The sequence below is a fragment of the Gymnogyps californianus genome, chromosome 6, assembly GCF_018139145.2.
Source record: "Gymnogyps californianus isolate 813 chromosome 6, ASM1813914v2, whole genome shotgun sequence".
NCBI classification, from domain to species: domain Eukaryota; kingdom Metazoa; phylum Chordata; class Aves; order Accipitriformes; family Cathartidae; genus Gymnogyps; species Gymnogyps californianus.
Window position 1 is genome coordinate 31,282,631 of NC_059476.1, and position 13,738 is coordinate 31,296,368.

General features: G+C 41.4%; 1 protein-coding gene across 1 annotated transcript in view; it reads left to right on the plus strand.

Annotated features, from left to right (window-relative positions):
• The first annotated feature begins 52 nt into the window (after window positions 1–52).
• GLUD1 (glutamate dehydrogenase 1) overlaps window positions 53–13,738 on the plus strand; it is a 31,018-nt gene continuing 17,332 nt past the window's right edge. The window contains 4 exon segments of the mRNA XM_050898827.1: window positions 53–173; window positions 176–520; window positions 12,579–12,659; window positions 13,502–13,557. Of these exon segments, the coding sequence (XP_050754784.1) occupies window positions 89–173; window positions 176–520; window positions 12,579–12,659; window positions 13,502–13,557 (567 nt within the window). The 5' untranslated portion in view covers window positions 53–88.

Sequence of the window (13,738 nt, forward strand, 5' to 3'; positions counted from 1 at the left end):
TTGTGGCAGCAGCGCCGCGCCGCGATCCGCCACCGCCGTCCCGCTCCTCGCGTCTGCGCGCGTAGCGGAAGCGCCGGCGGCCGCCGCCATGTACCGCTACTTGGGGGAGCTGCTGGCGTCCCGCCTGGCCGCCGGCTCGGTGCTGGCGGGCGCGGAGCCGGGCGGGCCGGCAGCGGCAGCCGGGGGGCAGCGGCGGCGGCGGCATGGGGTGGGGGCCGGTGCCCGCGGCGGCACTACTGCGAGGCGGCGAAGAAGGAGGACGACCCCAACTTCTTCAAGATGGTGGAGGGGTTCTTCGACCGCGGCGCCAGCATCGTGGAGGACAAGCTGGTGGAGGGGCTGCGCACCCGCGAGAGCATGGAGGACCGGCGCCACCGCGTCCGCGGCATCCTCCGCATCATCAAGCCCTGCAACCATGTGCTCAGCGTCTCCTTCCCCATCAAGCGCGACAACGGCGAGTGGGAGGTGATCGAGGGCTACCGGGCGCAGCACAGCCAGCACCGCACCCCCTGCAAGGGAGGTGAGACCCGCTGCCCCCCCCGCCCCCCACCCGGTGCCCGGGCCCGCGGAGGGCCGTGCGGCCGGGCCCGCAGCGCCCCTACCCTGCCCTGCCCTTCCCCTGCCCAGCAGTCACTCTCCCGCCGCGGGGCGGGCGCTGCCCGCGCCCTGCTCCCTGAGGTACCGGGCAGGGGAAGACGCTTGGCTCCCCGCTGCCCGCCCGGCCAGCAGCCGTTAACAGCCGTTCCGGCGAGGACAGGCAGCAGCCGCCCTCTGTCACCTGCGGTATCTGACATCTGACGGGAAGGCAGGGGCAGAGCAGTTCTTACGCAGCCCTTCAGTGATCTGCTGCCCGGGCTCCCCAGGAGTGACCTCCTGGTTAGCCTAGGTGCGAGGTCTCACGGCAGCCGGTTGCGTGGCCTTCGCTGCAGACACCGCTGGTCTGGCGGCATCAGGCGAGGCGAAGGGTGCGAGGGCAGCCCGTGTAGTTACTCGGTGTGACTCAAACCTCGGTAGTGTTTATTGGAAAACATGTGGAAACTCCATGCTTGAAGTGTCTGCTCTTGGGCCGGGAGCTGGAGAAGCCATCCATTTACACGCTGCCTGCTGCGTTTGCGAAACCCGAGTGCTCGCGCAGAAAACGTCAGTAGAGAAAAATAACAAGTTTTCCCAGTTAACTGGCTGGATACACAGGAAGACCCAAAAGTGATTTTTCTAGGGAAGCTGACTTGGCATAGGTGAGGCCAACGGCATGCCTGTGCAAAGGGACCAGGAGGGTGAATCCCACTGGAGCTGAGCAGAGCTGAGCTCATGTGGGATCAGCTCTGATCTCAGAGGAATTAAACTCCCTTTTAGTCCAGGGTAGATGGCGTTTCCTTGAAAAACAAATACAGATGTCCTTCAGCATAACTTATTCAGGAGCTCTGATCTTTGTGGACAGTTAAGTATTGGAGAACATTTCAGGACTGTGTCTCAAACCAGAGCTTCTATAGTCTGTAAATACATTTCTTTTTCTTCAGTGTAGACCAGCTTTATGGTAAATAATGATGGTTGCAGAAAGCAAGGTTTTCTCTGTGATTTCTTACCAATGAAGACCTCTGACTTCGAGAATAGAGTAGGAAGGGTGTTCTTAGGTAAATGTGTTCCTGATAATCAGTTCAGCTGGTGTGTATATATGACATGGGGATTTTTCTCTTTGCAGCACAAATAGTCTGTCCTGTTAATGTGGTTTCTAACTTTTCAAAATCAAACATGTGGTGAGTGTCCTGCAACATGCTTAATTCTTACCCAAAAGAGGCTAACTCAACTTCTGGTGATGACTTGGAACAAGAGTTACCGGCAACAGACTTAGTTGTAGCTGAAGTTGGGTATGGCTGAAGCTTACTCTGTGTGTAGCTACTGTTTCTCTGCCATTGCTATAATTTCCTTTAAAACACCAATGGTTATTACACTGCTGTTTTCTCACTGCTTAGGTTGGGTTACCTTTTGCTGCTGCTTACAAAAAGTCCTTTTCTGTACAGCCTGTTACTCGTAAGATCCCCCGCTTGCATAACAAAATACAGATCAGTGGCAAATGAAGTAACAAGATAGTATTTAATGTATGATGACTTCTAATATTTCACATTAGTATTGCTCAGAACTGAAGGAATTAATGTTTTCACAGCAAAGAATTATAAAATACTCTGCATATGAACAAAAAACACCAATTGGGTGATTGATTACCTTCTGTTCTGATACCTACATTTCTAAATCCTCAACAGAGTTTCTTGATTTACAGTAGCATTTGTTATGCCTGTCTGCACTGACATTGGGGCAAACATTGGAGCATCTGTGGAAAGTTAACAACTTTACATTTCAAGGCAGTTGGAAATGACAGCTAAAGAAAATACGAAGTCTCAGTAGTTTGTCCTTTTCTTCATGTGCCACTCCCCCCGCCTCCGTGGATTTAGGGAAGGAATTGCAAATGATATTTCCTTTCCATTCTTTTCAGCATCGTGATCATAAATGGATTTCACCTTCTAATGCTCTCTAGGAATTTGCTCACTATCAGATGACAGATCTGGCTTTGCAGTAAACTTAAATGGGATGCATGACAAGTGTAGATTGACTGCTTGAAACCTGCTATGAAAAAAAAGGTGGGAGGAGGTAGAACATTTTACTTAAACTGCAAAGAAAAGGAGTAGTAAAGATTTATGCATTTATGGTACATTTGATCTACTCGGAAGGCACCAACAACTTCAGCTTTTAAAAGTGCTTTTGGAACTAGAATCCTGGTAGATTCCACAGGAAAAAAAACCACAAAGCCCAGTGAAATACTACTCAAACTCCATAATAGTATGAAATGGGAAAACTTGCTGAAGTGAGTGTCCCACACACTGTGGAGCCCAGAGTCCGATGCAAGTAATTCACACGAGCAAGAAACAGCAAGGGACATAAGGCCATCTTTTAAAAGAAAGGGTGAGTTGGCATCTGGAAGGCCTGCAGAGCAGTAGGAAGAACACAGCTTCCAGATCTTTTCAGATGCAGAATTGTGAACTTTAACTTTGCACTTACTGAAAAGTAAAGTTCAATAAAATAAGGTTCCCTATACTAATTTTTTTTTTTAAGGATGTGTATTTGGTGCTAAGAAAGCGTTTAGTTACTGCTAGGTAGTCGCTAGCAAGTAGGGATGCTTTGTCATCTCTGTCATTCTTTTAAGGAGCATTGTACTTTAAAAGCTCATCTCTTGTATTTCTTGAGGTTTACAGAAGCTGAAGGATAAGAGGTGCTGTTTAGAGAATATTAAATACTGTTCTGTGTGCAGATTAGAGAAATGATCAAAGTGCACTTTAAGATTCAAGTATGGAATGCAGGAAAAAATGTTTTTAGGTCTTTTAAAGGCTGTCTTCCTTTAATTTTGTTCCTCATTTCTTTTTGTACGTCCATACCAAAATACGTCATTAGTGATTGTATGTTACTTCTATATACCTTTTTGTTTATAAAGTCATTTACAGATCTAACCATGAACTAATGAAGAATTTGTACTGTAAATCAAATGTAAAGTCCTGATTTAAATGCTCTAAACCTGGAGACAGCTGAATTACTTGAGGAAACAGACTAAATAAACATTTGAATTATCTGCACTTTAGCAGCACCTTCTGTTTCTACTAAATGTTTGTAGCTTAACATTATAGCAGTTAGATTATGTTCCTTCTGTCACAGACGTCATCTTCAATTTCTTTGCCTGCTCATTCTCTTCTAGGGTGAAACCTCAACCCCTGCTTGGTAGTCCAGCCCAAATCTGGAAAGTGCCAGACTTCTTAATGCAAGGTTGATCTTTACAAAGCAAGTTTAAAACTCACATGTGCATGCAGATAGTACCTGCCGGTAGAAACGCAGCAATTCCTTGACTAGTAGCCCTTCTGTACCTCCTTCACTGCTGGCTTCTCTGTTGCCTGCAAGTAGAAATAACTCAGTGGAGTGAATGCCGGAAGAAGCCTGCTTTGAAAATAAGGTTCCTGAGTGGATGGATAGCTATGGCCTGATACAGAAATGGAACAGCAGACCGCATGGGTTGGGCTGGATGAGGGCAAATTCAAGATCAGTCTTACATTTTTTGCATAGGCAAACTTCTACAGCTTGGTGGGAAAGTTGACTGTCATACTTCTATTCAAGAAGTACAATGCTCTTAATACCCTAGCTCTAACAATCTAAAGCATAGTTAGTAAAACCAAGAAGTTATTTAATGGCTTATCCTATTCTCCTCTCTCCCCCCAAAACAGGTGTAAAAGCACAAGTTAACTTGGTTGTGTTAGACACAGTTGTCACTACACAGTAGTGCAGGTGATTTCTTCATTGGGTCAAGAGAAGTGCTTTTCAGGAAAACTGGCACTAGGTACTGAAACATGCTTTCTTTTCAGTTTATAACTTGTGGGGTTTTTCCACCTCATTGAGAGAACCTAGAAATAACATTTCTTGTTGCATCTTGTCGTGCTTACCTGTTTAATTGTTGTAGAAATTAATCCTTAATTCTACTTTGGGGGTTGCAAACCTTTGCAACTCGAGAAGGTGGTGATTCTTTTCCTTTTGGTGTGCTTCTCTTCTGTGCTTTAGGAATCTTTACAGAACAGTAATGAATATACCCATTTAAGTGGTAGGCCTTGCAGTATGTCCAGCACGCAAGTCCAGGTTTCAAAGACTCCATTTTCTGCAATGTAACTGGTTGCTGGAAAAGAAAATTTAGTTAGATGCCTCCTCATCCCATTGAGAACATGGAGATAAGCAGTTTTCTTGTGTGTTGGAACTCAAGTTGCTTACGATCCAAACTTAGTATTTATACGACTGGACTGATGCTGCGTGGTAGCTGAAGTAATGCTGTGGGTCAGATCACTCTTTCCTTTGCTTATGTGGTGAGTTGCGTGCTAGTGGCCAGTACTAACAGGAAACCACAGCTGCTCTTGTTCACTGCACTGACAGCTGCCTAAAAAACTAAAACAAACCAAATAGGGTACAGGAAATGAGATGGCTGAATACAAATGACTTTGTTGAAAAGCACTCTGGCAGCTCCTACTTAAAATAATGAATCTTTGTAAATAATGTTATCAGGTTCTATGAAAGGTGTAAAACTGGTTAAACTGCTTTTCATGTGGTTGCTGATGGCTGTTTTCATTAATAGGTCAGTTTCAGAAAATAGAATAAGCTTGTTGCGTTCCTACCTGCTTAGTAGTATGGGAATGATTCCATGTTTGTTAAGCAGCATTTACTGCAGGGATAAAGCTATTAAGTGGTTTTAAAACTTTTTAAAGCCGTTTCATGTTAACCGACTGTCCAACAGGTCTGTTATCAATGAAACCAAATTAATCAGAGCTGGGAAACAGCCTAACCTTTTGTTTATGCTCACCCAAATTGCCTTAACCAAGTCTCAACTGCTTCCTCAGTTCAGAAAGGCTTTAAAACCATCTTTAGTTCCAGACTAGATTTAGTCTAACTTTCACTTACATAGGAATTTTGAAAAACTTTGTCATACGTTACTTCGAAGTTCACTATCTGTATATAAAGACAGATGATTCTTACTTTATTTGCTCAGTTGACTTGGAGGTGAATGAATCTGATTTCCTGTGTGGTGCTGCCTTGGCTGGTTAGTGGAAGGAGCTATCTGCACTACAAAACTTTCCTATCTTCTGGTTTTGGCTGCTTTTCTTCTGCCTATCGGGATTTATCCTTCTCACTTGACTTATGAGTTCATGTTAATGAGTTTCGTACCGCATAAGGTGACATATATTCATGCTACCCTTGCCGCAGTTTTCCAGTTGCAGAGGTCTAAGGCTGATGGTAATCTCGGTGCCCAGTCACCAAATAGCCTCTGTTGTACACATCATCTTGTCTAAAACAGTATGCATTCATCATGATGGTAACCTTACTTGCAAAAGAAAAAGCTTTACATGCAAGAGTTGGACCAGTACAACCCTATGTGCTGTCTTGGCTATCGTGACATTTTTTATTCCCCTTTGTAAGTGGGGGAAGTAAGAAGTAGTGCTATAAGGTATCTTCACTTCAGCAGAGCTCTCTTTATCCTGGGGTTGTATTGGTGGCTTTGCGTTTTTAAGTCATGCATGCATGAAAGTTCTGAGGTCGTGTCTTTGGCCCAGGGGTCTTTGAGGGTAAGACATGGAAATGTACCCTAGGGACCATGCAACAGATGGAACTATAACATAGACCGTCTGTAACCTGAAATAAAGCATAGAAACTGATCTAACTTCAAAGGAATGAGAGTTCTACAGCAAAAAAGGTAGTTAGCCTAACTGCGATAACAACACTTGCAGTGTTATAGCTAAAGCTTATGAGTGCCTTATTTTCAGAGGTTTCTGTCCTCTTATTGTAGCTTACCTAACTTTACAATTGGTACAACAGTGGATATATATTTAAATTGCAAATTGAAAAAAAAAAAAGGACAAGGAATGGGTGCCCTGCGCTTTTGCTGTCCTTTAATAAACTAGTTGCAGTTCTCAGTAAACTCTATCAGTTTTGTGTTTTCACCTCTGATACTCTTGTAGGAGGCTATGCCTTGTTCTTCTGGCTATGAATCTTTTCAGTCTCAGCTTTTTCATATAATCAGCTCATACCGTTTGTGCAGTAGCCAGCTTTGTCCTTGATCTTAAATAGTTGTTTTGCCTTGCTACTGTTGGCTCCTTGTCTATTTATAGAGAGATCATACCTCTCTCAGCATTGGGCTTTCTGGATAAACATGTGTTGGAGGGGGTGAGGAGGGGAATCTCTTGTGTGATAGTCTCCCTCCTGTTCTCTGGGTCATCCTAGCAGGTATTCTTTGTTGCATGAATTGCAACAGCTCCATCTTGTTAGGAAATAAACTCTTAGGAAGAGCATGGAATTTGCCTGCTTCATGTCGGCACTGGGGTGGCTTATTGTTTTGTGGCTCCTATGGCATTTGGACTAGCCAGGGCCAACTTGTGTGTTATTTCCGCCCTCTGCACACACCCATGCACATGGTATTAATATCTACTTGGAAATAGTGTTACTGCATCTCTCTGTATCAGTCCTTGTTACTACAGTGTTGAGTGCAATTTAATGAGCAACCTAATCCTTTAGGTAGGGTTGAGGTAGTTCTATAGGTGAGACACTACTTCATAGCCATATTCTAAGTGCATAAATTCAGGTAATATGTGCTTGCCTGGTGGTATACTAAATTTGCCGTATTTATATTTAAAACACAAGGTCTTACTGATGTACCACATTATTTTTTAATAGAGAATATTCTTGGCTTTTCTCTGCATGGAATGAAATAAATGTATATGTGTATATGTTTAAGTATATTTCAAGCATAAGTGCAGCTTATTAAAAGTATACAAGAAGTGGTATACTGAAGTATTCTGTCTGGTTGAGTACCTTATGGTCACTGAATAGATACTTGTGGTTAAATCAGAATGGTGGGATGTGTCCATAGGGGAATCTCTTTCCTGCCCCAGGTTATAGCTGGCTAATGCTGTGTGGGAAGAGATAAATATTTTTATCTCCTCTCTTGGCAGTTAGTGAATTGAATTTAGGAATGAGTAGTTCTTGTTGCTGATTGGTGTACGATGTTCTTGTTTTCCAGCGCTGAATTACTCATCTTGCTTTGTTAGGTTTGTCTGGAATTTCTTCGTCTTCAATAATTACAAATTTGTCATTGTGCTGTTTACCGCACTTTCCAAATGGTTAAATAAGGCTAAGCAGTTTCATTCTAGGGAAGGCTGAATTGTTTTTCTGGATTTTGAAAAAGGTACTTGTTCTGAAAGAGCCTAAGAATTGCTTGGAAGGTCTGTTCCTACTGTGTTAGGTGTCAATGATTACACAGAGTTTGATAGTAGTATAATCACAGTCTCACTTGTTTACTTCCCAAACTTCGTCTAAATGAAAATGTCATACATAATCCGGAGTTTAAACATTAAGGAACTAAGGCATTGCAATAAATGCTGGAGCTGATTTATGGATTCTGTTTCAGGATTTTACTGAATAGTTTGAACAAGGTGGGCATCTTTACTGAAGCTCCTTTAGACTCTTGATGTAATGTCAGCCTTTGGACAGGGTCAGGCAAGCTGTTAACCCACAGACCGACTGCAGAATCCAGTGTTGCTAACTCGGACATTAATATGGCTGTAGACAGTCCTAAAAACTTTCAAAGGAGATGATGAAATCTGTTTTGCTGAGTGCCGTATGGATAGTGTAGGATAGCTGCTGCCCTGGAACACTTGTTCTGATGAACAAGCATTTTGCAAATAGAGGTGAGCAGAACAAATGCACTATCTTAACAAGAATTGTCATCTGTAAAGGACCCAAATTAGTTTCAAAGTTCAAAAGATGACCACAACTAGAAGAAAACACCAAAGTCAAAGCAGGACAAAAACCTTGGTTAGATATTAATGATTCAGGCTGAGATGCAAATCTGTTGCAGGTTCTGGGGAACTTGAGAGACTTGCTAAGATTTGCAAGATATTTAGTGCAGGAGGAGTAGTTTACCAAGTGTTTTGCTCTGAACTGTTACTATGGCAACTGTTTAGTTTTGAGACTTGTCTTTGAATACTTCATGCTCATTAGTGGTGAGGTCATATATAGATACTACCATTTAAGATCACTGCACTAGAAGATCAGGAAATAATTACACTAACTTCCCTAAATGTAGATTTTTAGGCATACTAGAAAGGCAGTAATCATCTTGAAAAGTTGGTGGTTCTGTACACCATGGTTTCTAAGGAAGCATAATAAACACACTGAACATCACAGAACATACTGAAATCTGTACAACATAAAATCTATTAGGATGTATAGCCAGTTTTCTTTGAAATCAAGATCTTTGTTACGTGCCTGTTAGTACACTCCTTACTACAAACCTGCTGATTAAAATGGTAACTGACTGCTATTATTATAGAGTCCAAAATACAGTCTTACTGATAATTACTGCTTTGACATTTATTTAAAAAATACTGTGTTTCAAGTGCTTTGCTACCTCCATTTGGAAAAGTGAAAATTAATCCATAGCATCTGTCTAAGAAGCTAGGCTTAAATCATGAGCAAATTTTACTTTGGCCAAAACAATTGGTAGGCTCAGTGCAAGAGGTAGCTGGGTGAAGTAGAATATCTCTAAAATGCAGATCATAAAAAAGAAGTTTTAAAAGCATAGACACTGCAATGTGATGATAAAGCCTTCTCTTTACACTGACCACTAATGAAACAAAATTAAAATGAAAACACTTCCTCATATAGAAGGTCTTGTGCATAGAAAAAGAAAGTCTCTCTTAGCATACTGTTTAACTTCTTGGGGTGTGGCAAGGAAAGAGAATTCTCAACTAGAACAAGAATTTGTATGTTTTCCAGTGAAAAGTATTTTCCATGGCGGTGAGTCATACTGTAACTTGAGGCTTTCTTCAAACTATTTTTTGTAGCTAGTTTTCTGTAAAAGTCACAAGTTTCCAGAGACTTACTGCGTGGGACTTGCCAGGGTTTAAAAAAATTATAATCTTGCTGTGTAGCAGTGACTTTCATTTGCTTATGTATTAAGAATCTTTAAAAAAAAACCAACCCAGTATTTTATCTCTGTATATGGTCCATTTTTAGACTCGGGCTATTGAATGCATAGTAACACTGCCAAAAGAGCGATACAAATGCATGGCAATACTCTCCTCCTGCCAGATTAGGAAGCTGTCAAACTAAATTTCAGTGATGTCCAAACAGAATAGAAATTAAGTCTTTTGTCTTTGTGCATCCCCTTGCAGATGGATTGTACAGCATTCTCAGATGCCTGCTTCTCATCAGTCCTAACAGCTTAGCACAAATAACTTCCCTGTCAAGAGGTGGGCCTCCTGTAGAGTAATTACAATTCCTGGAAAACACTAACTGGCCAAATTGTGAAAAGGAATGAAACGTTAGCGCATCTTAAATGTTACTCACTCGTGCCACAGAAGGGAAAAATTGTCACACCTGTCAGGGAACCTGGAATCCACACCCTGAGCTTTGCCTGACACTGATGAAAGTTATTAGCAGGTAAACTGGAGCAAAGTGGCTAGTGAAGTCAACGCAACTCTCAGAATTGACTAGTCTCCCACTTATGAAGATAAAGCCAGCAGACAAGCCATTTCAATTAAAGCTGTTTAAAAGGCTAGAAAAGAAGCTAAATCTTGCTCAAAAATGTGAAGTTGTCCAGAAAAGGACAGTTTCAGCCTCAAGTCTAAAAGTTTCCCCTATTCTTGTATATGTACATGGATGACAAATAGACATCTCAGCTGAAAGCCTTTCAGTACTTTGTTAGTCTTGGGGCTTTTTCCCTATTACCCTTGGTATGAAAGTTTAGTGTTTATTACAGTAAAGTTTATGGTAACCCTTGACTGTAATACAAGGAAACTGGAGATGTAACTGTTTTGTATATGTTTGAGTCTTCTAGTTAAACTGCTGCTTGTTCACCTTTTCAGATCCCATCTTCCATATGATGCGCAGAAGAGGCTGCTCTCGCCTTTTGTATTTTGCTTCCCTGTTAAAACTGTACAAAGTAACTATCCTTAACTATTTAGTCCCCCTCCTGCTTTCCATATATCAATAAACAACATTTTGTTTGCCTGCAGGAGTATAGTTATAGCAAAACTGCTTTGTGTATGCAACTTGAAGTTGGAATAAATATATGGGTTGAATAAATACACAGTGATCTAGTTCAGCTGGGAGTGGAGGAGCAGAGTTCATTTCTGCCCAGCATAGACTGTGGCTTCAGACTTGGCTGGCTCGAGCAATGCTCAAATGAGACCTGTCCCCAGAGTCACCTGCTCAACCAAGAGGGAACGATGTCCCCAGGCAGGACAGTCAGTGCTGTAGGTGGTGTTTGTTCTTGCTCAGGGCTTGACAGAAGGATAACCACTCCTCTGAAGGATCAGAGTAAGATGTGTTAAAAAAACCATATACGTTGTAACTTTGACTGGTCTGTTGGGATCTGATAGATTCCACTTAAATTTCAAATATTACTTCCTGTGAGAAGGTTCTTTGAAAGCCCAGACGTTAACACCTTCCAGCTACCTAAGTCAGAAACTAGTTAGTTTGGTTTTGGAGACCACCCTCCCCCCATATACACACTAAATTTAAATTCTGTTCTGCAAAGGCATGGTACTTTCTTTTACTGATTGAACTCACATAAGAAAACAGCACTTGGCCCTCAGCTTTATTTGAGCAGCACTCAGTTCCTTTGAAACTGGGATTGTTTCCAGAGCATTCAGGAATGGCTTTCATAGCAGCACAGTGCTTTAGTTTGGATAATGTGTGCTGGTCTTTTTTCACTCCTGAGGACCTGAATATGGTCTTCTCTTTACATAATAGGAAATTTGTGATGCCTTGTCCTAGCATCTAAAGGACACTCTGTGCCTGCTACAAACCACCGTGCTACTTGGCACAACCTACAGCCAAGTATTTGGGGAGTAGAGGTGGGGATAATAAATTCTTCATGGCTCTGTTATATGCTTAGTGATGTAGGAGAAGCTTGGATAGAAGCTAACGTATAGCTGTAGGGTTTTTTTTGCTGTGGCCACGTGACTTTGGGCACTGTGTTGACCTTAAATGTCATGTTTAGGCTTCTGTAGTTCTGTATATGTGTCTTGTCAGTTTGGTTAAATATTTTCTACTCTGCAACTACCTCCAGAATACATGAATTATAACTTTGAGTTCAATCAATTTATTGGACAGCTGCAACCCATTTTTTAGAAGACTGGTAAGAGTCAGGCAGGTGACAGATCTCCCTACCTTTGTGTAATCATTTTCCACTCAGTTTTGAACAGCCTTGAAGGCTGGGATCACCTATTTTTCATCCGAGCTGCTATCAGACCACAGCAATTTGAATTTGCATCTGGACCATGTGTCAGCACACACTTGCAGTTCTGCTGCATGACTCAGAGCAGGGAATGCAGGTGTGAGCTGGCTTCCATGCAGGTGCGGGATGGGTGGCCTGGTCACACAAGCTTGCTGGGGTAGAGTTATTCCATCACTATGTTTTGAACAAATTTGAATCAGCGGAGTGGCTTGCTGCTTTCTGTTATGTGGCTGTGCCTAACAGCCAGAGCCCCGAAGCTATGCGTGGTTTTGTTGGACCACAGCCAATGTATTGTAAGGCTCATAACTTAACAGGAGCTTGCATTACTCTAGCAAAGATCTTGACTATAACCTGTACTGATAAGTTATGTTCAGGAAAAAAGTTCGTCTTGTATATACAATGAATGAAGTCCAAAGCTAACAATCTTATGGAATGCTGATGAGCTTTATCAGCCTCTTGAAAACTCTACTCCTAGTTACCTGTCAGCTTGGCTCATCTTCCTCCCAAGGAATATTCACTTTTGTTCCAAGGTTGAGTGCTGCTGTTAAACTACTTAGTAGAGAATTACTGAAGACTTGAATTTCTGCTAAGTAAAAGATATTTAAGTAGGAGAATGGGGAATTGTTCTTTAAGTCTTAAAGCAAATAAGTTGATAAATTACATACTTGCATGTTGTAGATGGCTGGTGTAGAATTAACCTTCACAATTTATAAATATGTATGAAGTTGTTCAGTGAATTCCTTTTTTTCTCATGTGTCTTTTGCAGGTATTCGTTATAGTTTGGATGTTAGTGTGGATGAAGTGAAAGCCTTAGCATCTCTAATGACATACAAATGTGCTGTGGTTGGTAAGTGATAATTTTTCAAGCAAGGATACAATCTTTAATTTCAATCAGTACTGTTGTAATTTACAGAAAAAACATCTAAAGGATTAAATTAAGTTTTAGACATTAATCTCTGACTAAAATCTGTAGCAAGATCGGAAAAATATATAGTGACTGAAATAATAATACATATTCCCTCTGCTGTTACTGTAGATACTCGAATAAAGTTGCATTTTCATTTGAAAAGTTCAAATTCTGCTAGCTACCCCCTCCTGTAAAAGTACTGCATCTTGAACTCAAATCAAAGTATGAAAAACTTGGATTAGGAGGGGGCTAATTTTAGGGGGAATGGAGGGAGGCTGTAAAGGATTCAGGCAGGGGAGCTGTGGAGAGAGAAGGATAAAATTCCTTTATGGGTTATAAAGAAGTATAATTCATACATGGCTGCTAAATTGTAGGGGAGTTTGGAGATAATCTGCACATTATGTGTAAGAAAACAAAATACTTTCTTAATGTATATAGAGACACTTCACTTAGGACTTCCAAAGTCAAATTTTTGAGCTAAACCAGTAAAACATAAACTGTAAAACTTATTGCTTCTACAGGTGCCAAGTACAAGAGCTTGAAGCATAGAGAATTTAAATAATGAACTTTTGAGTTTCAAAGACCATTTTCAAGCTGCCCTTGAAAGGTTTCCCATTTTTATAGGAGTACCTAGATCAGGTTATAGCTTATGCTTGTGAAGCCCTAAATGTGGCAAAACCAAATTCACTGCTAAAATCAAAGATATAATTACTCACACATATTACTCGTGTTCTGCCTTTATTGTTGAAAAAGTAAAATGATTTTCCTTTGCATTCTTGTAGATGTGCCATTTGGTGGGGCAAAGGCTGGTGTCAAGATCAATCCCAAGAACTACACAGTAAGCTTAATCATAGATAAAAATTCGGTTATCTGCAGTACTGAAGCCAGCCAGTTAAAAAAACTCTTCTAAGGGCATTATTGACCACTTAAAACTTTCTGCCACTTCTGCCTCTGTAAAGGCTGAATTTAGCTTGTGCATGCAATAGGTAGGAAAAGAATTTTTAAAAGGTCTGTGTTTC